The sequence below is a fragment of the Adiantum capillus-veneris genome, chromosome 17 (assembly GCF_014529385.1).
Source record: "Adiantum capillus-veneris isolate H3 chromosome 17, ASM1452938v2, whole genome shotgun sequence".
NCBI classification, from domain to species: Eukaryota; Viridiplantae; Streptophyta; class Polypodiopsida; order Polypodiales; family Pteridaceae; genus Adiantum; species Adiantum capillus-veneris.
Window position 1 is genome coordinate 125,156,659 of NC_140947.1, and position 26,025 is coordinate 125,182,683.

General features: G+C 41.5%; 1 protein-coding gene across 1 annotated transcript; it reads left to right on the forward strand.

The window, feature by feature from the left end:
• The first annotated feature begins 326 nt into the window (after window positions 1-326).
• Window positions 327-1,694, forward strand: LOC147438016 (uncharacterized). Its single transcript, XM_086486680.1, has one exon. The coding sequence runs from the start codon at window positions 327-329 to the stop codon at window positions 1,692-1,694; it is 1,368 nt and encodes a 455-aa protein (XP_086342806.1).
• Window positions 1,695-26,025: the final 24,331 nt, after the last annotated feature.

Here is a 26,025-nt window from a genome sequence, read left to right on the forward strand (position 1 = left end):
GTCTTTCGTGTTATCGGAGGCATTACTTTCACAATCTCGAGATCTATTGTCCGGACTCCGACATCAACGACCGAAAAGAAGACAGGTAGACCAAACTTTTTAAGTGTTTTTTCATATCTTCGAATTGTGTGAGTAGTGGATACTAGATAGCTTTGCTTCCGGCTTTTAAGTTTTTTACATAAGCCTTGTCCATAAAAACGTGGTACCTTTACAGATTTAACTAGCACTTAATTCTTACTAAAGTTCTGCTCGTTTAATTAAAGCTTTAAAAATGAACTTTTTCCTACTTTATCTTATTGAGTTTTGTATCTTTTTAACAGTCCAAAATGGCTCCCAAGTCGAGCAATAATGCATCTAAGCAATTGTCGTTGAGCCAAGCTTTCAATTTGACAAAGAGGGGAAGGGAGGGTGACACGTCCCAAGTTGCCTTGCAAGTCAATTTGAATGTAGACCCAATTGAGCTTCCGAGTGAGTCGGAAGATAAGAAGAAGAGGAAAGATGCATACAAGCGCACTTTTCTTTCTTCCTGGAGAATGAGCCATCCATGGGCTTATTCCATTATTGATAGTGATGGCATAGAGCGCGTGAAATGTACTACATGTGTGGAAGCTAAAGAGAAAGGTCGTTTTGCTAGTATTGGTGCCATCAACATTCAAAAAGGGGCATTGCGTGATCATGAGAACTCTGACCCTCATCGAAATGCACTCAAGAAACTTGCTATGTTGTCCAAGATGCCGGAAAGGATCATAGAGAAGCATGTAGAGCTAATGGTCGATGCCGAGAAGAATCGCATCATTAGCGTATTACAGGTTTTGTGGCACATAGTAGTGCACGATGCTTCCATTGAATCCTTTGAGAGAGAATGTAAGTTCCATGTGTTTATGGGGACTCCTCAGATGCCTTTGACAAATGAGTATTCCTCGTACACAAATGCAAATGCCGCAAGAGAGTTTCTGAAAGCAATGTATGAAGTTTCATGGCAAACTTTGCGGGAGGACATATGCAAGAGTCCTTTTTTCTCAATCATGATAGATGAGAGTACAGACCGTCAGTATGAGAAACATCTCATCATCTATATCATGTATCTTACCAATGGTGGATATGGTGTTCCTATGACACGCTTTGTGCGATTGGTACATGTTAGGGATGGAAAAGCCAAAACTATGTATGATGGCATTATGCAACTCTTTGTGGATATGAAATTAGATGTTAAGAAACTTGTTGGCTTTGCATCCGATGGAGCAAGCTCCATGGTGGGTATACGAGAGGGTGTAGTGGCAAAATTACGGCAAGTGGTGCCTCATATCATTGGCGTGCATTGCATTGCACATAGAGAGAATCTTGCCGTTAAGGATGCTTGTGAAAACTTTGTTGAATTCGTGCATGTAGACAAATTTGCAAATAAGGTGAGAGAGTGGATTGGCCATTCTACTCTACGTAGAGAAGAGATTTGCGAACTATATGACATGTTTCATATGAAACATTATCAAATTTTGCAAATGCATGGAGTTAGATGGTTGTCACGTGGAAAAGTGATGATGCGCCTAGTAAAAATCATGCCAGTTTTACTTGCCGATTGGAAGTCTAAGTATCCAAAAATGTATGAAAAGGCAACATCCTTTCAAGTGCAATTTTTGATGCATTTTCTTGCAGATTTGCTTGAGCAAGTAAATATGTTGAACTTAATGTTTTAAAAAGAGCATGTAGATATTACGTCTATTGGGCGTGAGATTGATGCAACACTCACTACTCTCTCTACGATGTACTTGGGTCATAAATTTGGAGATGGTTCCAAATTCTTGAAATTGTTTTTGAAAAATGTTGTTGCGGGTGAGCTTACATTCAAAGATGAAAATGAAAATGTAATCGGTGTTCATAAGTTGCGCTTTGAAAGCTTGCCTGAAAGTTCTAATGCTGGAACATTAGAGGCAAGTATTGAATTGGGTAGACAATTTGTAAATGATTTGATGGCCAAAGTAAGCGAGCGATTTTTTGACAATGCACTATTTAATGCTGCGAAGTTGTTCTCTCCAAGGAATTATCCAAACGACATTAAAGATAGAGGCCAGTTTGCAAAAGATAAGCTTGGCAATCTTTGTGTTAGATTTTGCATGGGAAGTCCATCTTTCATTGATAAAGAAAGGTGTGAGGGTGAGCTCACTCGATTTGTGACATACATGATGAATTCTTATCCAACGAAGGGGCTTTTTGAGACATGGGCTCAGTGCAGTGGTGAGATAGAATGGAGACAAATGTTTCCTGAAATATTCAAGCTATTTCAAATTATTATGGTTCTCCTAGCAAGCTCAGTTATGTGTGAACGAGGCTTTTCTAAGCAGAATAAGATCAAAAGTCATGGTAGAGCTTCACTTAGCTTGAAAATGCTAGATAGACTTATGTTCATGTCTCTATTGCCTGAAAAAATTCCACACAAAGTGGATTGGGATGCATACTTTGAGGCATGGAAATCAATGAAGGAAAGGAGAGTCTGCAAGGTAAAGAAGACTATGGATGCTCCAATCGCATAGATCTTTGTGAAGGCACTTTTTCCCCTCTTTAGGAGGTTTTTTCCCCCGGCTTGTATCTACATCCGTCACTCTAGGGCAAGCTTCATCTTTGTCTCCTCAGTGGATAACACTACTTTTTGGGTTGTGTGATCTTTAGTTTCTCCTTTTTATTATCCATGTGTGTGTGCAGATTTGCAATTGTATTTTTAATAATCTTTACTTATCAATGCTTATGGATTATATAGCTACTTGAGAAATAGATTTCTACTTTATGTTTTTCGAATCATTAGTTTTATCTCATCATGCAAATTAACTCTAGAGTTTCTCTTATGATTTATAGATTTGTTTAGTCAATTAATAATGTTTTTGGATAAGTATATTTATTTATGTTACATGTTAGCGGCTATTACATTGTGTCAACAATTTAGAAATAGTTGTAGTTATATCTAGCTTCATGGTGGTACAAAATTCTTGGCAAGATAATTAAAAGCGATAAATCTTTAGGAATCGCGCTACGAAGGGTGCATAATTTCTAATATGGCAAATGAAGGGTAAACTCAAAATTTGCCCTGCGCATAAAAAGGGTTAAAAATTTCCAACCCTTCGCATGAAAGATAGGGGCCACCCTTCAAAAATGAGCCCTGGTGCGAGTAACGAGCCAGGGTCCAATACTGAGACACCTTCAAATTAAACATTAAATATCTTTAAGATTCTTGAGACTCACGATGCAAATAGCATTGGGAATGAGGAGCTCTATAAATGAGCTTTCTTTTCATGGGTTAAACTATTCATCATAACAGAAGATTGAATCATATCAATTCAAAATGTCCCACCATTGGATCCTACGTTTAAGTGGCTCTATACTAGCACCTTTACCCTAGAGTCCGAAATTTAGATCGGGGCCTCTCCAAAGATCCCTTCTTGAGAGTGTAGAGGAAAAAATTACTCAGAAAGCTTGGCCTTGAGTTTAGTCCAAGTCTTTTCCTTAGTTCCCTATAAAGCTTTGCCATACCACCAAGCTCTTGCAATTCCCTTAACGTGCATGCTCACATGTCTCATCTTCAACTCTTCTAAGAAATTGCCATCGGCAAAGGTAGCTTCAAATTGTCGAATGAAACAGGTGGCCTTTGGGACATCTTTGCTTCCATCAAAAGTATCAAACTTGTTGGGGTTGTTCTCAAGGCTAGATACCTTCTTCGGATCCTTCCAGGTTTGGTAGGATTTCTTGTCTATGAGTCAGGACATGACGTTCACGGGTATTCTAAAAGAGAGGTGAGATGAAACTATGGATGATAGGGAAGTTATTTTAGGCTCTTATGAATAGAAATAGGAAAAATTGGCTCACTTGTGGGTTTTGAATGGTCTCAAGCAATCTGCTGCTCGGATCTCTAGCTTCCTTGAGCATCCTGCTCTCATCGCCTTCTTACAAAATCACCCTCTTAATAAATCCATGTCTTATCTCCACCTTGCAAAGAGAAAAACGCATCCATCACTACAAGCTTTCCTTGCAAGTCCTAGAGTGCCGCATGCTTGCGTCTCTCTTGACTTGTCATGGCTTCTTTCCAGACTCGTCCTCCTTTACAGGGAAAGAGGGGATACCTTGCCATGATTGTCACAAAGTGATGATGTGGCATGCCCAACTGGAAGAGAAATGGCCGAGTTGACAAAAGAAACTGAACCAAACAATTGAAAGAACTTATGGAGCACTGGGCAAGGGGCCTTAACACTAGGTTGGTAACCTAACAGGACATAAAAGTGTCCTTTCAGGGTTTTGAAAAAAACCTCCAAAACCATAGTAGATCCACTCATTTTGTAAAATCCTTTCATGAGGTTATAGTTCAAGGCCTACTACACATGGAAAAACTAAGAAACTTGTAAAATTTCTCATATTTTGGTAACACCAAGCCTCCAAAGTTGATGGACCAGTACATTTTCATCAAAACAGTCATTTCTTACGTTTTGTTGCATAAAAATAAGATTAGGGATTTTTGTAGGACTTGAGATAAATTCCCTAGTTAACTTCAATGGATTGGTGATCAGAACATATGATTGCTTCTCACTCACTATTTTTTGTTTTGCCAAAAGAGATAGGTACAAAAAATTTGTTTGTTTACCATTCAGGAAACCTATCATCAAAGTTTCTATAGCCACGCTCAATACAAATAATATATGCATGTTTTCTTAGTTCCCTATTGTCCTTTAGGTTCATAAGGAGCCATGGAGCATGTCAAAAGAATAATACAAGGGGAATCTTGGGGACAAAGATAAAGTGCTAAATACAGCAAACATGAAAAAACTGGGTTCAACATTATGAGTTGTAGAATCCCATAGAAACTATTCAAAATCTAGCCAAATTTGATCCTTATGACTAGATATGGTTACTACCTACAAAATGAATGTACTTGTAACAAGAAACTAACAATATTGAAAAAGCTATACTTGATATACTAGAATGTTTCGTTTTCTTCTATAATTGAAAAAATCAACCATTGTTGTCTACTATGCAAAATAGGGTATTAGGTGCCCCAAAACTCAAGGAATATTAGCTTTATGTTACAATATGCGACATAGAAAATCAAAACTGCATTTGGATATCATGAAAGCCACCAAAAAAGTCATAGAAGAGCTAAAATTGGCTAAAACAGGATTTGACAATTTTTGTAATTTGGTTATAACTTACAACTTTAACATTTATTCTCCATAGAAGCATCAAGACATGTTGAGGACTACTAAAGATAGTTCTCTAGCATTATAGACCTCACAAACATGAATTCTAGAGTGGTATAGTTGCAAAAAGCTGAAAAAAGCCAAAAACAGGACCTGTTTTTTCACACAGTTTAGGTTGTGAAATGTTGAGCAACGACAACGTTAAAGATGGAATTGACATTCCAAAAAAATGTCGAGTTTTTTTCAGCTCATGAGACAACTTTCTATACATATAGCACCTCAAAATCCATTTTGAAACTCTTGACATAATTCAAGGAAAATGGTCACTTAACAGGACATAAAAGTGTCCCATTACCAACCTAGTGTTAAACCCTAAAGACCTAAAGCTTGAACTTTCAGTACAAGAGGTTGTGTGCTCTTGTGACGCTGTTAGCGACGGAAATACACTGGGTTTTTATAACCCCGGGCGTCGCTAAAACTGTCGCTACGAGCGTCGCTATATGCGTCGCTATGAGCGTCTCTATATAGCGACGCTCATAGCGACGCTCATAGCGACGGTTATAGCGACGGTTACACAGAAGACTATAGCGACGCTCATAGCGATGCTACAGAGCCATAAATAGCGACAGTTATAGCGACGCCCGAGAGAATTTTTTTTTGGTGACAGGGCATTGAATGCCCTGCCACCCATCAACCATATTGTACTTGATTCACTTTTTAAAAAAAGTGCAAGGGTAGATAATAGACCCAAAATAGTCACCCACAAGACGCATTGTTTGCAAAATTGACAATTGTACACATCATAGGCAAAATGAATTGATTGGCAAATGTAATAATGACAATTGTACAACATCATAGGCATAAAGAATTGATTGGCAAAAGGAACTCCGGTGACAAATGTAATAATATACATAGTTCAAAAAGACGTATAAAATCCGTCTCATGATACATAAGCTATGAGAAACCCTAAACTAATGCTATCTAGCTACGGCTAAACTGACGTCGTCTAGTGAAACGTCTCATCGCGTCCAAGCGGCATATCTGTCGGATTCTGCAAAAAAAGACAATAAGACAGCTTTCAGTAAGTATAAACATATAACGACATTTATAAAACAATACAAAAAATAGAAAAGAGTAAACCCTAATACTAACCATGCCGCCGCGAGAACTGAGAATGTCCATCAGGGCGTTTAAGCCCTTCCTACCTACGTACTCGCGCTCGTACGGTGTGGGATCACGTCCTGTCATCGACCACTTTCAAAACATACAAAGATTTCATTATGTTAGAATTAAAAAACTCATAAACCCTAAACTATCGAACATAAAGAGCAATGCAAAAACACTTACAAAATCGGCCTCAAATGATGCCCATCCACCGCTCCCCAAGTGGTGCGAGCTCCCTGCCTCTACTCGCGCTCTGGCTGCATCCTTTTGTTGCTTCCACTTGTCGGGATTCTTGCGCGCTGCTTTCTTCGCATTCTTCCAATCTTCTTTGGCCAGCCAATCTGGCCTGTTCCACCCATTCTTGATTGCTTTTTGCACTTCGGAACGCTTGTGTTTGCAGTATTCGCGCATTCAAATCTTCATTAGGTCTTCATTGAAGCGCTGATCCAGTGTTGGAACGGGAAACTCATCATGAAGTATGCTGATGACTCTGTTTTTTAAATCACTTGGTACTTCACTCCATTTGTTTAGTATGTAGTGTCTAAATAGCTGAGAGCAAAGACCACGCATGCGCGAGATCACCTTCTTGCCGTCATCATCCATGATGATGCCGCCGCTGAAGTCGACGGAGTAAGGCAAGCCCTCTGGCCGGTGACGCGTGAACCTGGGTGTCCCGGCAGGGGTCTCTAGCGGCGTGTCGATGGGGGTACGGACGTCAGGTGTCTCCACCGGCGTCTGGGCCCCGAAGCGAGGAGTGTCGAGTGGGGTGGCTCCCGGCGGAGTAGGTAGAGGTGTGTAGCTGCTAGGAACAGTCAGCCGTGCAAAACCTGGCGTAGATGGCGATGCTGTGGCTGGTGTGGGGGCGGGCAAAGAAGGGGAGGGTAAAGAGCCTCGTCGAACACGAGGCGGTGTGGAGGCATCGATGGCGGAATCCCCACAACAACCGCCACCGCCACCACTAGAGCGCCGGTGTCTAGACGAGTGTGAAGCTCGTCTCGTCGACGCCGAAGCTTCGGAGCGCGCCGAATGCTCCGAAAGAGAGAGAGATGCAGATGGAGTAGGAACGCGCGATGATGCGCCAGAGCGATGACGCTCCACGTACCACTGTCTCTGTTGCGGTGACAAAGAAGATAGAAACTCCTCATCATCCATACCTGCATTAAACACACGAATATTTAAACTTAATATTGAATGAATAGAGTAGACAATGACGCAAAGACCATTAAATACAATGACGTAATGACGGATATAAATACAATGACGCAATGAATTGAGTGATAGAAGAGGCAAGTCAAAAACTCAGAATTTTCAATCAAAAGATGTGAGCGCGAGTAGAAAAGAGCGTTATACACCATGGAAGGTACTTAGAGAGCCAGAGCTTTTACAACACGGAGCAAAATTGTTCAAATACAATATTTGTGGCTTTAAGAGATCTCTCTCTCATCCTCGCATAACTCAGCATAACTTCCTATATCTATATAGAGCTCTCCGTTTAAACACATATCCTCTGTTTCATTTTGTAGCTCCTCTGCATGCACCCCATATAGAGTAGTAGCATCTTGATGCTCGTCTGGCACCACCGCAGCGGCTTCTGATTGAGCATCTTCTCTGATCTCCTCCATTGATGCCGTTGTGATTGGCACATGGTAGCCTTCATACGTCCTTGCACTACGAGGGGCTACCTCTATGACGTACCACCAGTTTGATGTAGACTTTGTAGGATGAAATATTACCTGCCAGAGCCACATAACTTACATGAGAGCTTTCAAGCACATAACTTGTAAAAGGGGGATGGTAACTATTTACATACTTACTTGTTCACAATGCTCGGGTAGTACGAAAGTGTCTCTTAGGTCAGTCCATTTCTTAGTAGAATCCACCTCAAGAAAACCAGACTCTCCTCTACGCACAGTAGCGTTGCGACCCTCCATGATTATCTTGAACCATTGCACGTCGAACAAGTCGACAAAAAATCCTCTGTAATCGATTCTCAAAATCTCTTGCAGCGTGCCGAAGTAAGTGAGTTCTGCCACCACAGGACATTAGGAGATTTCGGAGGTCTTTTGGAGGGCCTTTTGGTAGAGAGAGGAAAATAAGCTTCTCCAATGAGAGAAGAGCCTACGTTACGTAGAAAAATAGATTGATATTAACAAAAATATAAAAGGTGTCCCTCTCCTCATTTAATAATCTAGTGGTCCTTGAAGACGAGCACTCTCTTTTATTTAATTCGAGCACCTTTTTCAGAAGGTAGATGCGGTGCATTTGATACGCGCTACGTCATCACTAGAACTCAAAAAGTCACAAAACTATCAAGTGGTGGATGATTTTGAAACTTTTGATATTGTCAATGCGTCCGGAACGCACATATCTCCTAGAAATGAATGTCCAATTGCCTCGCTCAAACATCCAAAGAGGCCAAAAATGTCAAAAACCCCTAAAAAAACATTTTACTAACGGCGCGCGAGGGGGCATTCCAAAATTTTGGAATGCCTCCTCGCGCGCCGTTAGTAAAAAGGCCCTTTTTTCCCTCTTTTTAGGGATCTTTTTGAGAGGAAAATGTCCAAAAACCTCTAAAAAGGGGCTTTTTGGAAAGATAAGTGTCCAAAAATCACTAAAAAGAGCTTTGTACTAACGGCGCGCGAGGGGGCATTCCAAAATTTTGGAATGCCTCCTCGCGCACCGTTAGTAAAAAGGCCCTTTTTTCCTCTTTTTAGGGAGCTTTTTGAGAGGAAAATGTCCAAAAACCTCTAAAAAAGGGCTTTTTGGAAAGGTAAGTGTCCAAAAATCACTAAAAGAAGCTTTGTACTAATGGCGCGCGAGGGGGCATTCCAAAATTTTGGAATGCCTCCTCGCGCGCAGTTAGTAAAAAGGCCCTTTTTTCCTCTTTTTAGGGAGCTTTTTGAGAGGAAAATGTCCAAAAACCTCTAAAAAGGGGCTTTTTGGAAAGATAAGTGTCCAAAAATCACTAAAAGGAGCTTTGTACTAATGGCGCGCAGAGGGGCATTCTAAAATTTTAGAATGCCTCCTCGCGCGCCTTAAGTAAAAAGCCCATTTTTGGGGGTTTTTTGACATTTTTTGCCTCTCCGGATGTCGGAATGAGACAAATAGACATTCGTTTTTAGGGTATTCTGGCGTTCCGGATGCATTGGTGGTGTCAAAATCCTCAAAATCTATCACTATTTTACAGTTTGTGACTTTTCAACTTTCAGTGATGACGTAAGCTGCATTAAATGCGCCGCACGTGCCTCCTGAAAAAGACGCTCGCATTAAATAAAAAAGTGACCGTTTTCAAGGACGATTGGGAATATAAATCTACTTTTTAGAGTGTCTGGTTGTCCTTTTGGACGTACTCACAAGGTGCAAGTGCATTTTAAAAAAAGTTTCTAGAGAGAGAAATACAATTTCTTACAAAGCTCTCCAAATGACCTCCGAAATTTTCTAATGTCTGCATCAGAGGAACGTCGCCGACTAGACTGTTCAAATTTTGCCATGATTCCATAATCTTGAGTAAAACGCTTTTTGTCGATTCGTTCCACCCTAAAATGTCGACCTTTACACCATGCTACTGTGTATGACTTATACTACAATGAACAAAGATTATGAGTGGCCGTTCAAACTTTTATAAATAAAGTCACTTGCTAGTCGTACATTGCAAACTTACCTTGGTCGCGCAACCCCGAGAGTACTCCCACTCTTCCTCAGTCACTTCGTCATCGCATTATTGTGCGCTTTTCAATTGGTTGTGCAACCATCTTAAGCTCATGAAGGTTGGTAGGCTCTCCAGAATCGTCGGATAGTGCATCGGTGGTCGTCTTCCCCGTCTCCACTCGATTCGTGCCCTTTGTCGCTCTTGCTTTGCATCCTCATATTGTGAAATCCACGTTTGCATCACTGGATTATGAAGCATGCAAAATCGGTTGATTTTAGCCTCTAGATCTTCCATCATCTTCTTCTCAACACCGAGATTGCACATGACAATCCCAGATATGCGCTCATCATCTATGGTTCGCCATAGCGTGTCCCGGGCTTTATCAAATCCGTCTAGCCACTCTCCAATGTACACTAGGGACTCTGATACCAACCAACCTTCTGCCATGCTACCCTCCGGACGTGCCTTTTGACGCACATATCCCTTAAGCGTTTTCATGAAACGTTCTAAGAAGAACATCCATCTGGAATGAACTGTGCCAGCTATTTCCACCTCATCAACTATGTGAACAAGAAGATGCACCTGAATGGTTAGCATGGTAGTAGGAAAATGTTTCTCAAACATGCACACAAGCTCCGCAGCATTTAGTTTGGCGAATGGTATGGAGTCTACGTTGATCTCCTTTTGTGAGATCCATTGCACCAGCTTTGCAAGTTTGTAGATTGTGTTACGGATGTCGAGAGACAAACATCCCTCAATGGCAACCGGTAAAATAAATTGTAAAGTATGTGTAGCAATGATATTAAAGTCCACTATGAACGTACCTGACACATTTTATGCCAATCGTGTGACTTCAAACCGGTAAGCTTTCCTTCTTTAGTAAAACACGTTCGCAGCGAGTGCATTACGCCAGTGGGGGTCCGCAAAGATCGAATGGTCTCTTTTACTTTGCGTTCTTGGGCTCTTGTGAAAATCCATGGTGCTTTAGGGAGTTTTATCGATCCATCAGACGCTGTTTGCGGCCAATATTGCTCCATACGATCCACATTTCTAAGGTCAACTCTGGCTCCCAAAGTATCTTTCTTGCCGGTCAGATGGTCCCATAGTAGATTACCCACATTCTTGAATATGTGCATTGGATCGAACAAGTGATTGATCATGAGTCGGGGCCAGTATGGTAACTCGTACCATAGAGATAGTCTCTTCATCCCTGGAGGCAATCCGTCATCGCACATCTCCTTCTGCTCTAACCATGCTTGTGCAGACATCCTTGGTGGCTCTCTTCCCAAAAAGCCGTCGCGTAACACATGATTCTCTGGAAGATACGCTTGATGACCTTACGCTTGATGACCTTCGTAGATTTGCTTCTTCAGTGAGGGCGCCCTACGTGCATTCAGTCTAGGTCCACATGTGACACATGCTCTGTATCCGCTTGTTTGAAGCGCTGCATGTATACACATGATAATAGATCAACCATGGGGAAAAACAAGATTTACAGTGTCTGAGTGAGGAGTGTCAATAGATCACCTGAGCATTCTGTTAGCCCGGGATAGTCACGCATGGTCCACATTAGAATTCCTCTGATCAAAGCATTCCGTCGTCCTGTGTGTCGGCTCATATCCACCACCTCTATGCCAATCCACAATTGTTGTAGCTCTTCCAATAGTGGACGAAGATACACATCCATATTCCCCACTTTATATCGCCCTGGCACAATCAAGCTTAGCCATAGGTGCCCCTTCTTCGTAGTCAACCACGGGGGAATGTTGTAGTTGACGATGACAACGGGCCATACACTGTAAGATGTTGATCTTTGACCAAATGGATTTACGCCATCCATAGCCAGGCCTAAGCGCAAATTTCGAGCTTCCCTGGCAAAATCCGACCATGTTCCATCTATATGTTTCCAGGCTGCGCAATCTGCAGGAATTCGTAGCACACCATCCGAAGATTTATTCTCCTCATGCCATGATGCTAGGGCAGCCATGGACTTACATTCAAAGAAATGCTTGATGCGAGGAAGCAGAGCAAAATGTCGCAAAACCTTTTGTGGAATTTTTGTCCCGTGGAGATCTACTCGATATCTTTCGGAATCACATTTCGGACACTTCTCCATATCTATGTATTCCCCTCTGAAAAGGATGCAGTCATTAGGACAAGTGTGGATAGAATTGTAATCCATCCCCAAGTTTCGCAAAATCTTTCTTGCTTCATCTCGGGAATCTGGCATCACATTGTCAGCTGGTAGTATGTGCTCTTTAAGCAATCTACACAACATAAAAATACGATACAGTCGTGTAAAAATCTATCAGATTATTATACATTTAGAGTTTTATTAAAGTAAACTAATTGTAATAGATCACCCGAAAAGCGCTGTGACGCTAGTGTCACTCCATCCAAACTTTGCCTGCATGTTGAGAAGAACCAGGAGTGCTTTCAATCTAGACATACGTGCTCCATTATACAATGGCGTATCGGCTTCACTTTTCATATCATCATAGATAAGCCTTTCTGAATCCATGATCGTCTCGATCATTTCATCAATCTCGGGCTCAAACATTGCCTCGTTGAGAATGTGCTTTGCATGATCATCCCCCGAGCTGTCAGAGGCTACATCTTGTGGCCTCACATATGCTGCTTGACCGAAGCGCCTGCGAACACGTCTATTGGGTTGCAAGATTGCTGCTTGTTGGCCAGCGTCAGAGTCCGACGAGTTATAATTGGCAACAACTCGATCTATAATAGATGGATCGAACTCGCCAAATTCGCGAACGTGCTGCAAAGAAACACGTCTTGTCCGTCGCACATCATGCTTGCATTGATTACAGGGACATAAGACCCTCGTTGAGAGATAGGTGTTTCGGTTGGACGGTCCCACATCCTCGTCACTACTCATAATGAGGATAAAAATCTCATAACCTGGACAACAAATTTAATATTCTATTGGCATTCTTCGTCTTATCTCTCTCTCTCTCTCTCTCTCTCTCTCTCTCTCTCTCTCTCTCTTTACCTCACATTCTCTAGTCATGTCCAATCCCGCACACCTCGGTCTAGAGGTGCACGGAGATCAGAACCACCGGGTTATAATCTCGTCTTTATTGGTCAATACCTATATTTGTGGGTACAAGAAATCTACAGACCCACGTCTACATGATACTGCATGTAGTGGACAAAAACCCTTTGCCTCTTCTCTAGCTGTAGCACCTCATAGCATCTTAACATCTTTTCACAGTAGATCTTTTCACTGTTCGTCTAACTCTAAACCCTAAACCGTAAGTAATTCTTGCGTGGACTCGATCTAACGTAAATAAGCGTAAATCTAAATAAACGTAAATCTAACTAAAAATAAACCTAAATCTAATTTAACGTAAGTCTACATCTAACCTAATCTTTAACGTCTTTTGGGATAGTTTCCTACGACGTTAAAACTCTCTTCTTCTTGTGTGTGTGTGTGTGTGTGTGTGTGTGTGTGGGTAAACCTAAATAAACCTATGTCTAATCTAATATAACATAAATCTAAATCTAACATAAATTATGTTATATTAAAAACAAAGAACTAAACTAACAGGGATTATAAGAACCTTAAAACTGATTTAACACATAATTTTTCACATAACTCGGCAAGAGTTGGCATTCTCATCACTAAAGATGTGAGAGTTAACTTCCGGCGGTGACGCTGCCTCATCTCCATCCACATCTGACGACAGCAATTGGCCCTTTAGACCGTTCTTGCTCTTGTTACTAACTTTGAAGTTGCTGTTGAATGACTAGAGGTTGTCTAGATGGTCATTGTGTCGGGGATGTAGTGACTCTTGCCGCCCTGAAGATCCACCTTCTTCCCTATCTTCTGAAGACATTTCACCAGTACTTTTGGATCGACGGAGCCCACCATGAGTGAAGGTAGCAATGCCCTATATTCCATTGAGGGCTTTCTTCACCCGCTTCATGCAGGCATCGCAGTCTATGGAGACCTAAATCTAATCTAATATAATGTAAATCTAAATCTAGCGTAAATAAACGTAAATCTAGCTAAAAATAAACCTAAATCTAATCTAATTTAACTTAAATAAACCTAAATCTAATTTAACGTAAGTCTACATCTAACCTAATCTTTAACGTCTTTTATGATAGTTTCCTACGACGTTATAACTCTCTTCTTCTTGTGTTTGTGCGTGTGTGTGGATGTGTGTGCCAATAAAAAGAGATAAATGGTATAACCTTTCTATCACCCATGCCAAGTATGATAGATTGATTATGCCATTTTCCTCTTGAATAATAGGTCTTGAGTTCAACTCCTCGTCGGCTAGATCTTTAAGTCTTTTAATTTTAATTAGTTTCCTACGACGTTAAATTAGTTTCTCTCTCTTTCTCTCTCAATGTGTGTGCGTTTTTTTGGATAGTATGCATGTTTTCTCTCTCTTTTCCTCTCTCAATGTGTGTGTTTTTTATTTATACATGTTCTCTCTCTCTTTTCCTCTCTCAATGCATGCGTTTTTTGTTTATGCATGCTCTCTCTCTCTTTTCCTCTCTCAATGTGTGTGTGCATTCTTTGTTTATGTATGTGTGTGTGCGTTTTTGTTTATGTTTGTACTCTCTCTCTCTCTCTCTCTCAAAAACACTATGTGTGTGTGTGTATGTGTGTGTGAGAGAGAGAGAGAGAAAGAGGGGAAGGGAACATGAGAATGAGGAGAGGGAAGGAGCATACCTGGCTCTCCTTCCTCTCCTCGTGTGTGTGTGTGTGTGTGTGTGGAGAAGAAAAAGAGAGAGAGAGAGAGAGAGAGAGAGAGGGAGAGCGTTACCTGCTCCTTGCTTGAGGGCGCCGAAAAACTCAGATCTGAGATCTGAGTTTTTGGGCGCGCTCTGTTATTTTTTTAGCCCAATCGGCGTCGCTATGAGCGTCGCAAATTTACAAAGAAATTTGCGACGCTCATAGCGACGCCGGGAATTTTTTTTTCCAGCGTCGCTGTGTGAGCGTCGCTGATATGAATAGCCTCTTGTAGTGTTTGAGGAATATTTTCATAAAATGCACTGACATGCTGACGTGGTAGGGCGTATGAATGATGATGTGGTAGGCTGTACGAATTTTTGCAATTTTTGCTGGTTGTTTTTTGCAGTTTCTAGCGCTAGCTTTTGAGAGTGGGTGCTTTTGAACTGATTGTTTTTGGGGATCTGCTTTTGGGAAGCCCTTGTAAGTTTTAAAGTTCCCTTGGGCCTCTCACTAGACAGAGCATCTGGACATAGAGTTTAAGAGTAGAAGACCCTTGAGAGTTGTACTTTGTTGTGAGCAATAATATAGAAATATCGAAAGGGGCACTACTCTTTGGGGCCAGTGCTTCTGGGCGGGAAACTCTGTTGTGCCATGTCGACTCTCTCTCTCTCTCTCTCTCTCTCTCTCTCATAAAGTTCAGTGATTTGAAGTTTTTGTTCGTGTGTTGGTATTGATTTCTCGCTTAGCCTATAACTGTGGTATTAAAGCTCAAAAAGATTCTTCTTCTACAGAGGATCCGATCCCTTCTGTAGCACACATGGGTTCTCGAGGAGAATTTGACATAGCAGTTAGGATTTTGTTTGACAAAGAATCTTTGTGTCCCTGCCATGAACTTATTAGCCACTCCCACCTTTAGTCCATTGCGCATTGGGCACGCTCCATCTTCATCGCTCTATCTGAAGGGGCATCGCTCTTCCTTAAGGGGCATAAGCCATAAAGAAGCCAAGAGTACACATGGGTTCTCATGGAGAATCTGACAAAGATAACACCTTTCAGTGGGAAGGCGAAGAAAAGTTGAAACGCGTCGTGGGAAGTGAAGAAAAGAATTAAGAATTGGGCAAATTTTTGATGGGAAAGTTTGCAAAAGCGGAGTACAAACGTCAATTGTAGGTGACACGTGTGTGAAAAGAAATCAAAATATGTGAAACACTTGCAGAAAACCCGATGGATGAGATTCCCTCGAGATGGTGTGAGGCCATTGATTCTCTTGTCAGGTCGGGAAGAAAGTCAAGAGACAAGCATAGTGGAGAAAAGTGGAAATCACACTCACAGAAAGAGCTAGACAGAGCTCTTGGCAAGAAGAGAAACCATATAATGAAAGGCTTGAAGCACTCTTGTAAGAAACAAAAATCGATGGATTTCCCTGGTCATTTGGGCCGAAAGTTGACTTTTGAGTGCTACAGACGGGAGCGCAGAAGGCCTGCAAAATACGTAAAATAACACACTACAGACAATAAAGCGATAGATCTGTATACCTGACGCATCCACGAGCACATAATCGGCGATATACGCGGACAGAGAGAGATAGAGAGCGGGAGAGAGTGAAAGAACGTGTGTAGGCGCACCTCCTAGAGCGGAGTGCTACGTCGACACAGCGAGAGAGGAGGGACGAGAGAAGAGAAGAAGACACAAGCACTGGGTGCAATCTCCCCCCGTGCAAGAGTGACCATTTCCCTCTTGCACGTATTTAATTTATAGATTCTTGAATGGTCAAAGTGAGTACAAACTGGCCGGCCGGTCATAAATGGCCAAAGCTCATAAAAGAGCACTTGAATCATAAATTATAAAATATAATATCCTTTTGAGATCCTTTCACATAACCCTTAGCCTTTTCCACCTGTCAGTTGCATTAAACAATAAAATATCAATTCCATAACATACCTCTTCGTTGGAAAGCAACTATCCTCAGTTGCGAAGATAAAAAATCTGCAAACAATACTTGTCAAAAACAATGGTTAGAAATCTGTATCAAATAGTAAAAAATCCATAAAATTAGATAACATTGCTTATGCCTGCCGTCATCCACATACTACCTATTCTAGTGTCCCATACCACTAGAATAAGCAGTATATGTCATACCCTGATGAATCCGGATATCATTGGTCACACTCATCATCAATCTTATATTGTCAAGCCTCATCACATGAACACTGCCGTGATAAAATCATTAAATACCAAATCCCAATCCAATTCCAATTCCGCAATATAAGTCCAAATCCAAATCACTTTTAGTATGTACCCGGGTAACAAAATCATACCAGTTATAGTGGTGGCCAGCCACTACAGCATGATTTTGTGATCAGTGTTGCCTAAACCGGCGAATCTACACACGACGTGCTGCCTAAATCGATGAATCTGCACTGGATATTGTTTAAAAATCATGAATATTCTATTTTATCAATGTGCTGCCTAAATCGGTGAATCTGCACCAAGATGAGTATCTACACACTGCCTAAATCGGCGAATCTGTGTGTATGTGACCAATGGACTAGGTTAGGCATAAAAGTAAAAAATAAATGACCTGTTTGATATGAAATTGGAATAGAGTGGAATGTGGAAGCATGTATCACATCTTATTGATTATTGCACACCAACTGAGCTCATGTAAGTAGTGGTATGACAAATCATCTCAAGAAAGAGTTCAATCAAAGAAAGTAGAACTCATGACATTAGAAAGAATAGATTTTGCAACATAATGTAAACAAGTAAGAGAGCATCTGAAAAAAATTATTGCCTGCTGCAAAGGTGTTGATGTATCTGTAGGTGGTGAGAATATCTGCAAAAAGACTCACTTAAAAGAAATCAAATAGAATAAATATTAATTTATCAAACCACTATTAAACTAGAGGATTCGCGCATAAGGAGATGTGGTGAAGGGTGGGAAATTTGGAGGGGTCAAGGTAAGAGAGGAGATGGGATAGGTACTTGTGTTGAATTAGATAATATTACTTTGAGGTCTAAAGATACATAGATAGATCTTACTTATCAAGAATAATTGAAATGATGTTTCATGAGGGGTATTATCAGAATGCATTAAGAAATGACATACCTGGAGCTTCATTTGAGAACATTGTATTTAGATTTTATCTGCAAAACTTGTCTAAAAAAAGACAAAGCACTAAAAACGACTTTGTGTTAAATTCAACAACAATCTAATCATACACTAAATTTACATGGCCAAAAGGCGGAATATCTTTAGGCTATTGAAACAAAGGTCAAGATCAAAATTCATCATTCCGAGTAATGTTAAGCAAGTTAGAACAAACCAAAGTATAGATGCCATAAAGTTCAAGCCGCACAGATGGGTGTCAGGTATCGGTGAGGTGGATTGTATATGTGAGGAAAATTTTAAACCATCGATTGTTGTCAGAAGAAAATTAGAAACTAGTAAAATTGCACGAGTGTTATTGAAACTAGCTAAAATAGCAAAACATCGTCTAGATTCCATGCTTTCTTCAAGTAAATCGACAAAGTTTTACAAATTTTAGTATGAATACCTGCAAATATTTGAATTTTGACCTAAAAAACAAAAGAGTTTTAGGTGTGCCCTTAGTTTCTTCAATTAGTTTTTTTTTTTGTTTTTGGCAAGCACTAACTCGATTAACAAACATTGATATGACTACTTTGATCCAAAGTTTGATTTCCATCACTGCTCTCTCAAAGAGAATTTCTTGTGAATTTTTTTTTTAAAAAAAAAATCGTAGGAACGACTTTCAATGGGCATCTTTGAATCGATACAACAAACACTAAAATACCAAGAGATCACATTGTAGCGCTTATCTCCACCTTAAATATAGACACACAAATCTCAAAGCCAAAAAGAGAATAGGCACAGATCGGCAAGGTTGAAAACTATAACCCTCCTCACTTGGGGAAAGTGTGTCTCAGCTTACAATAATCATTTCGCTTGAAATTTAAGAGACACAGTGTAAAAAGAAGAAAAATTCAAGTCATTCTTCTAAACTTTCTTCTTTCTGTGTATGGTTAGGAAAAATGGTTTGTCTCGAACACTGCTCTCCATCACAATCATGGTAAAATATTGTAGCGCTTTCCACCACTGACACACAAGTTGCTCAACAAGAAATTTCTCAAGCTAAAGAACCCTACACAATGAAGGGCCCATCTTTTGGAAGCCCTTCAAATATTGACTCTTAAATCATATGAATTTTATAAATGGACAATCGTTCTATAGCCTTGTGGATGACTATATTGTGTTTGATATAACAAGAGAAGAAAACTGTGGAAAGTAAAGTGTGTTGCTGTGATTGAAGGCAAAACCAACTATCACTACATGCCAAGAATCTGAGGGAACAATAAAATTGCGCAAGAAACAAACCCAAGGTGCTCTAGTTCATCAAAATAGGGACAGGAGTGTGGTAGCATTCTCGGGAAGCTAGCGACGGAGGAAAAAAGAGAACATTGGCGGAGGCTGCGGAGCTCAAGATGCTCGGGGTTGTGCAAAAAAGTATTGCGATGGCTGCGGCCGATCAAGCTTCGTGAAAGGGCCACCACTGTAGGTAGTCGCACTAGGAAGGGGAATAGAGATGGAGAAATGAAATGTTATATCAACACTTTACAAAAGGCTAAAATTCCATATGAAGCCACACAGATACAATTCATGTGAATCTAATCCAATGGTGGGGTACAAATTAAAACGAAGTAAGGTTAAAAAAGAAAGAAAAAAAAAAAATCAGTAGCATCGTTGTCGTCGTTGTCAAGACTTCGCAGAACATATTGCTGAATGAGTGTTCGCTTATGTAAGTAGCCATACTGGGAGGAGGGGGAGAGAGTGCTCCCAAGCGCCAAGGGGCATGCCCTACTGACGCTTCTTGGAAGGTGTCCATCTCCTCGAGCTTCTTGCTCCCTCTCTCTGCATTAAGTCACGCCAGGACCAAGACAGAGTGACGCAATGCAGGCATGCGAACCCGAGAGAAAGAGCTGTTGTTTAGTGCAAGGTGCTTCTCTCTTCAAGCGCCGCTTGCAAGAGACTGCCTCAACAGATTTTGCTAGCCATTCTAGCTGGATGCCTGCTACCTTTCTCCCCATTATGGAATGGCATAGTCTTCCATAGCTGCAACAACGATTATGACATACATAATAAGCTATTTCCGCAGTTGGTGAGCGGCGCCAAGCTGGGGCCGGATGAGGCATAACGTATATTGGAATTGGTAATTCACACCGAAGGCAGCAGAAGTGAACGTAGTAGCAAAGCTGAGCCAGGGCCCAAACCAGCACTCATGGTGGACGCTAGCTAATGCTTCCTAGCACGACTCCGCCATTAATGAGAGTTTCTTTTTTTTTCTTTTTTTAGGGGCAGGGCCGCTGGAAGCCCATGAGATAAACAGCCTGGCTAAGACGAACCAGCTTGCATGGCCATTTAAAAGACAAAAAGATAACTACAAAAATGGTGGCTAAGAGTGAAAGAAAAACGGCCCAACCGCAGTGTATGCAGTATGGTCGGGTTAAAGTGTTTGCGGCCTCAGATTTTCCTGGAAGTGGTTGCAGACGAGGGGTCGATAGCCGAGGGATTGTGGCGGTTGAGGGTTTGCAAGCGGAGGCAGAGATAGAGAGAGAGTGGGATGACGGCTGAAAAGTGGGAGACGGAGATGCAGTTCTGGTAGTTGACGAAGTGGTAGAAAGGTAGGGTCCAGCAGCTGCATGCAAGATGGGGGGGGGGGGGGGGGGGGGGGTCGTCATTGGTTGCATGGTAAGGCACAGTTGAGCTACTGCGCCATCACTTGAGAAAGAGAGGTGCATGTTCAACCGTGTCAGGAATTCCACATGGTTGCATCCATCAATCAGGGCCACCACAGAGAATATGGTCGATAGTTGATCTATAAGATAATGATAGCACTCATGATGGGCATTGGCCTGCGTGGTTGAACGTCTGTAGTAGAGAGAGAATGGGAGAGCGGCAGTTTGAGATGAGAGATAGGGGGAGAAAAAAGGAGGCACATTGTGTGCACATTGCTCATTTGTGAATATCTGTAGGTTTACGCAAGTGTGTGCATGTGTGTTTGAGTAAATTCATGCAGCTCTTTTGGCTAACTCGCGTTGTTCTGCTGCTTATTCTACTCACCATGCAGCACATCACAAGTGAACTCCAGTAATAGGGGCCGCCCCTAGTCGGCGGGTAACATCGTTGAAGGAAGCCTTGACCTTTGCAATTCCCATTCGAGTGGTACGGATTTAGCAGTTACCTTCCTTAATTATTCATGATCTGCCACAATCCATTGGTGTATGCGCCATGGACAATTCAGATGGTATCTAGCGAATTGTTGGAACTAAGCACTTATTCGAATTGAAAGTAAAGTCTTCTATAATCTATTAATTAATATCCCTTGCACTACAAGAGGCTATTCATATTAGCGACGCTCACACAGCGACGTTGAAAAGAAAATTCCTGGCGTCGCTATGAGCGTCGCAAATTTACAAAGAAATTTGCGACGCTCATAGCGACGCCGACTGGGCTAAAAAAATAACAGAGCGCGCCCAAAAACTCAGATCTCAGATCTGAGTTTTTCGGCGCCCTCAAGCAAGGAGCAGGTAACGCTCTCCCTCTCTCTCTCTCTCTCTCTCTCTCTCTTTTTCTTCTCCACACACACACACACACACACACACACACACACACACACACACACACACACACGAGGAGAGGAAGGAGAGCCAGGTATGCTCCTTCCCTCTCCTCATTCTCATGTTCCCTTCCCCTCTTTCTCTCTCTCTCTCACACACACACATACACACACACACATAGTGTTTTTGAGAGAGAGAGAGAGAGAGAGAGAGAGAGAGAGAGAGAGAGAGAGAGAGAGAGAGTACAAACATAAACAAAAACGCACACACACATACATAAACAAAGATGCACACACACATTGAGAGAGGAAAAGAGAGAGAGAGCATGCATAAACAAAAAACGCACGCATTGAGAGAGGAAAAGAGAGAGAGAACATGCATAAACAAAAAATGCACACATTGAGAGAGGAAAAGAGAGAGAAAACATGCATACTATCCAAAAAAACGCACACACATTGAGAGAGAAAGAGAGAGAAACTAATTTAACGTCGTAGGAAACTAATTAAAATTAAAAGACTTAAAGATCTAGCCGACGAGGAGTTGAACTCAAGACCTATTATTCAAGAGGTAAAGGGCATAATCAATCTATCATACTTGGCATGGGTGATAGAAAGGTTATGCCATTTATCTCCTTTTATTGGCACACACATCCACACACGCGCACACACACAAGAAGAAGAGAGTTATAACGTCGTAGGAAACTATCCTAAAAGACGTTAAAGATTAGGTTAGATGTAGACTTACGTTAAATTAGATTTAGGTTTATTTAAGTTAAATTAGATTAGATTTAGGTTTATTTTTAGCTAGATTTACGTTTATTTACGCTAGATTTAGATTTACGTTATATTAGATTAGATTTAGGTCTCCATAGACTACGATGCCTGCATGAAGCGGGTGAAGAAAGCCCTCAATGGAATATAGGGTATTGCTGCCTTCACTCATGGTGGGCTCCGTCGATCCAAAAGTACTGGTGAAATGTCTTCAGAAGATAGGGAAGAAGGTGGATCTTCAGGGCGGCAAGAGTCACTACATCCCCGACACAATGACCATCTAGACAACCTCTAGTCATTCAACAGCAACTTCAAAGTTAGTAACAAGAGCAAGAACGGTCTAAAGGGCCAATTGCTGTCGTCAGATGTGGATGGAGATGAGGGAGCGTCACCGCCGGAAGTTAACTCTCACATCTTTAGTGATGAGAATGCCAAGTCTTGCCGAGTTATGTGAAAAATTATGTGTTAAATCAGTTTTAAGGTTCTTATAATCCCTGTTAGTTTAGTTCTTTGTTTTTAATATAACATAATTTACGTTAGATTTAGATTTATGTTATATTAGATTAAACTTAGGTTTATTTAGGTTTACCCACACACACACAAACACACACACACACAAGAAGAAGAGAGTTTTAACGTCGTAAGAAACTATCCCAAAAGACGTTAAAGATTAGGTTAGATGTAGACTTACGTTAAATTAGATTTAGGTTTATTTTTAGTTAGATTTACATTTATTTAGATTTACGCTTATTTACGTTAGATCGAGTCCACGCAAGAATTACTTACGGTTTAGGGTTTAGAGTTAGACGAACAGTGAAAAGATCTACTGTGAAAAGATGTTAAGATGCTATGAAGTGCTACAGCTAGAGAAGAGGCAAAGGGGTTTTTTCCACTACATGCAGTATCATGTAGACGTGGGTCTGTAGATTTCTTGTACCCACAAATATAGGTATTGACCAATAAAGACGAGATTATAACCCGGTGGTTCTGATCTCCGTGCACCTCTAGACCGAGGTGTGCGGGGATTGGACATGACTAGAGAATGTGAGGTAGAGAGAGAGAGAGAGAGAGAGAGAGAGAGAGAGAGAGAGAGAGAGAGAGAGAGAGAGAGAGATAAGACGAAGAATGCCAATAGAATATTAAATTTGTTGTCCAAGTTATGAGATTTTTATCCTCATTATGAGTAGTGACGAGGATGTGGGACCGTCCAACCGAAACACCTATCTCTCAACGAGGGTCTTATGTCCCTGTAATCAATGCAAGCATGCTGTGCGACGGACAAGACGTGTTTCTTTGCAGCACGTTCGCGAATTTGGCGAGCTCGATCCATCTATTATAGATCGAGTTGTTGCCAATTATAACTCGTCGGACTTTGACGCTGGCCAACAAGCAGCAATCTTGCAACCCAATAGACGTGTTCGCAGGGGCTTTGGTCAAGCAGCATATGTGAGGCCACAAGATGTAGCCTCTGACAGCTCGGGGGATGATCATGCAGAGCACATTCCCAACGAGGCAATGTTTGAGCCCGAGATTGATGAAATGATCGAGACGATCATGGATTCAGAAAGGCTTATCTATGATGATATGAAAAGTGAAGCCGATACGCCATTGTATAATGGAGCACGTATGTCTAGATTGAAAGCACTCCTGGTTCTTCTCAACATGCAGGCAAAGTTTGGATGGAGTGATACTAGCGTCACAGCGCTTTTCAGGTGATCTATTACAATTAGTTTACTTTAATAAAACTCTAAATGTATAATGATCTGATAGATTTTTACACGACTGTATCGTATTTTTATGTTGTGTAGATTGCTTAAAGAGCACATACTACCAGCTGACAATGTGATGCCAGATTCCCGAGATGAAGCAAGAAAGATTTTGCGAAACTTGGGGATGGATTACAATTCTATCCACGCTTGTCCTAATGACTGCATCCTTTTCAGAGGGGAATACATAGATATGGAGAAGTGTCCGAAATGTGATTCCGAAAGATATCGAGTAGATCTCCACGGGACAAAAATTCCACAAAAGGTTTTGCGACATTTTCCTTTGCTTCCTCGCATCAAGCATTTCTTTGAATGTAAGTCCATGGCTGCCCTAGCATCATGGCATGAGGAGAATAAATCTTCGGATGGTGTGCTACGAATTCCTGCAGATTGCGCAGCCTGGAAACATATAGATGGAACATGGTCGGATTTTGCCAGGGAAGCTCGAAATTTGCACTTTGGCCTGGCTATGGATGGCGTAAATCCAGTTGGTCAAAGATCAACATCTTACAGTGTATGGCCCGTTGTCATCGTCAACTACAACATTCCCCCGTGGTTGACTACGAAGAAGGGGCACCTATGGCTAAGCTTGATTGTGCCAGGGCGATATAAAGTGGGGAATATGGATGTGTATCTTCATCCACTATTGGAAGAGCTACAACAATTGTGGATTGGCATAGAGGTGGTGGATATGAGCCGACACACAGGACGACGGAATGCTTTGATCAGAGGAATTCTAATGTGGACCATGCATGAGTATCCCGGGCTAACAGAATGCTCAGGTGATCTATTGACACTCCTCACTCAGACACTGTAAATCTTGTTTTTTCCCATAGTTGATCTATTATCATGTGTATACATGCAGGGCTTCAAACAAGCGGATACAGAGCATGTGTCACATGTGGACCTAGACTGAATGCACGTAGGGCGCCCTCACTGAAGAAGCAAATCTACGAAGGTCATCAAGCGTAAGGTCATCAAGCGTATCTTCCAGAGAATCAGGTGTTACGCGACGGCTTTTTGGGAAGAGAGCCACCAAGGATGTCTGCACAAGCATGGTTAGAGCAGAAGGAGATGTGCGATGACGGATTGCCTCCAGGGATGAAGAGACTATCTCTATGGTACGAGTTACCATACTGGCCCCGACTCATGATCAATCACTTGTTCGATCCAATGCACATATTCAAGAATGTGGGTAATCTACTATGGGACCATCTGACCGGCAAGAAAGATACTTTGGGAGCCAGAGTTGACCTTAGAAATGTGGATCGTATGGAGCAATATTGGCCAGAAACAGCGTCTGATGGATCGATAAAACTCCCTAAAGCACCATGGATTTTCACAGGAGCCCAAGAACGCAAAGTAAAAGAGACCATTCGATCTTTGGGGACCCCCACTGGCGTAATGCACTCGCTCCGAACGTGTTTTACTAAAGAAGGAAAGCTTACCGATTTGAAGTCACACGATTGGCATAAAATGTGTTAGGTACGTTCATAGTGGACTTTAATATCATTGCATAAAATGTGGACTTTAATATCATTGCTGCACATACTTTACAGTTTATTTTACCGGTTGCCATTGAGGGATGTTTGTCTCTCGACATCCGTAACACAATCTACAAACTTGCAAAGCTGGTGCAATGGATCTCACAAAAGGAGATCAACGTAGACTCCATACCATTCGCCAAACTAAATGCTGCTGAGCTTGTGTGCATGTTTGAGAAACATTTTCCTACTACCATGCTAACCATTCAGGTGCATCTTCTTGTTCACATAGTTGATGAGGTGGAAATAGCTGGCACAGTTCATTCCAGATGGATGTTCTTCTTAGAACGTTTCATGAAAACGCTTAAGGGATATGTGCGTCAAAAGGCACGTCCGGAGGGTAGCATGGCAGAAGGTTGGTTGGTATCAGAGTCCCTAGTGTACATTGGAGAGTGGCTAGACGGATTTGATAAAGCCCGGGACATGCTATGGCGAACCATAGATGATGAGCGCATATCTGGGATTGTCATGTGCAATCTCAGTGTTGAGAAGAAGATGACGGAAGATCTAGAGGCTAAAATCAACCGATTTTGCATGCTTCACAATCCAGTGATGCAAAAGTGGATTTCACAATATGAGGATGCAAAGCAAGAGCGACAAAGGGCACGAATCGA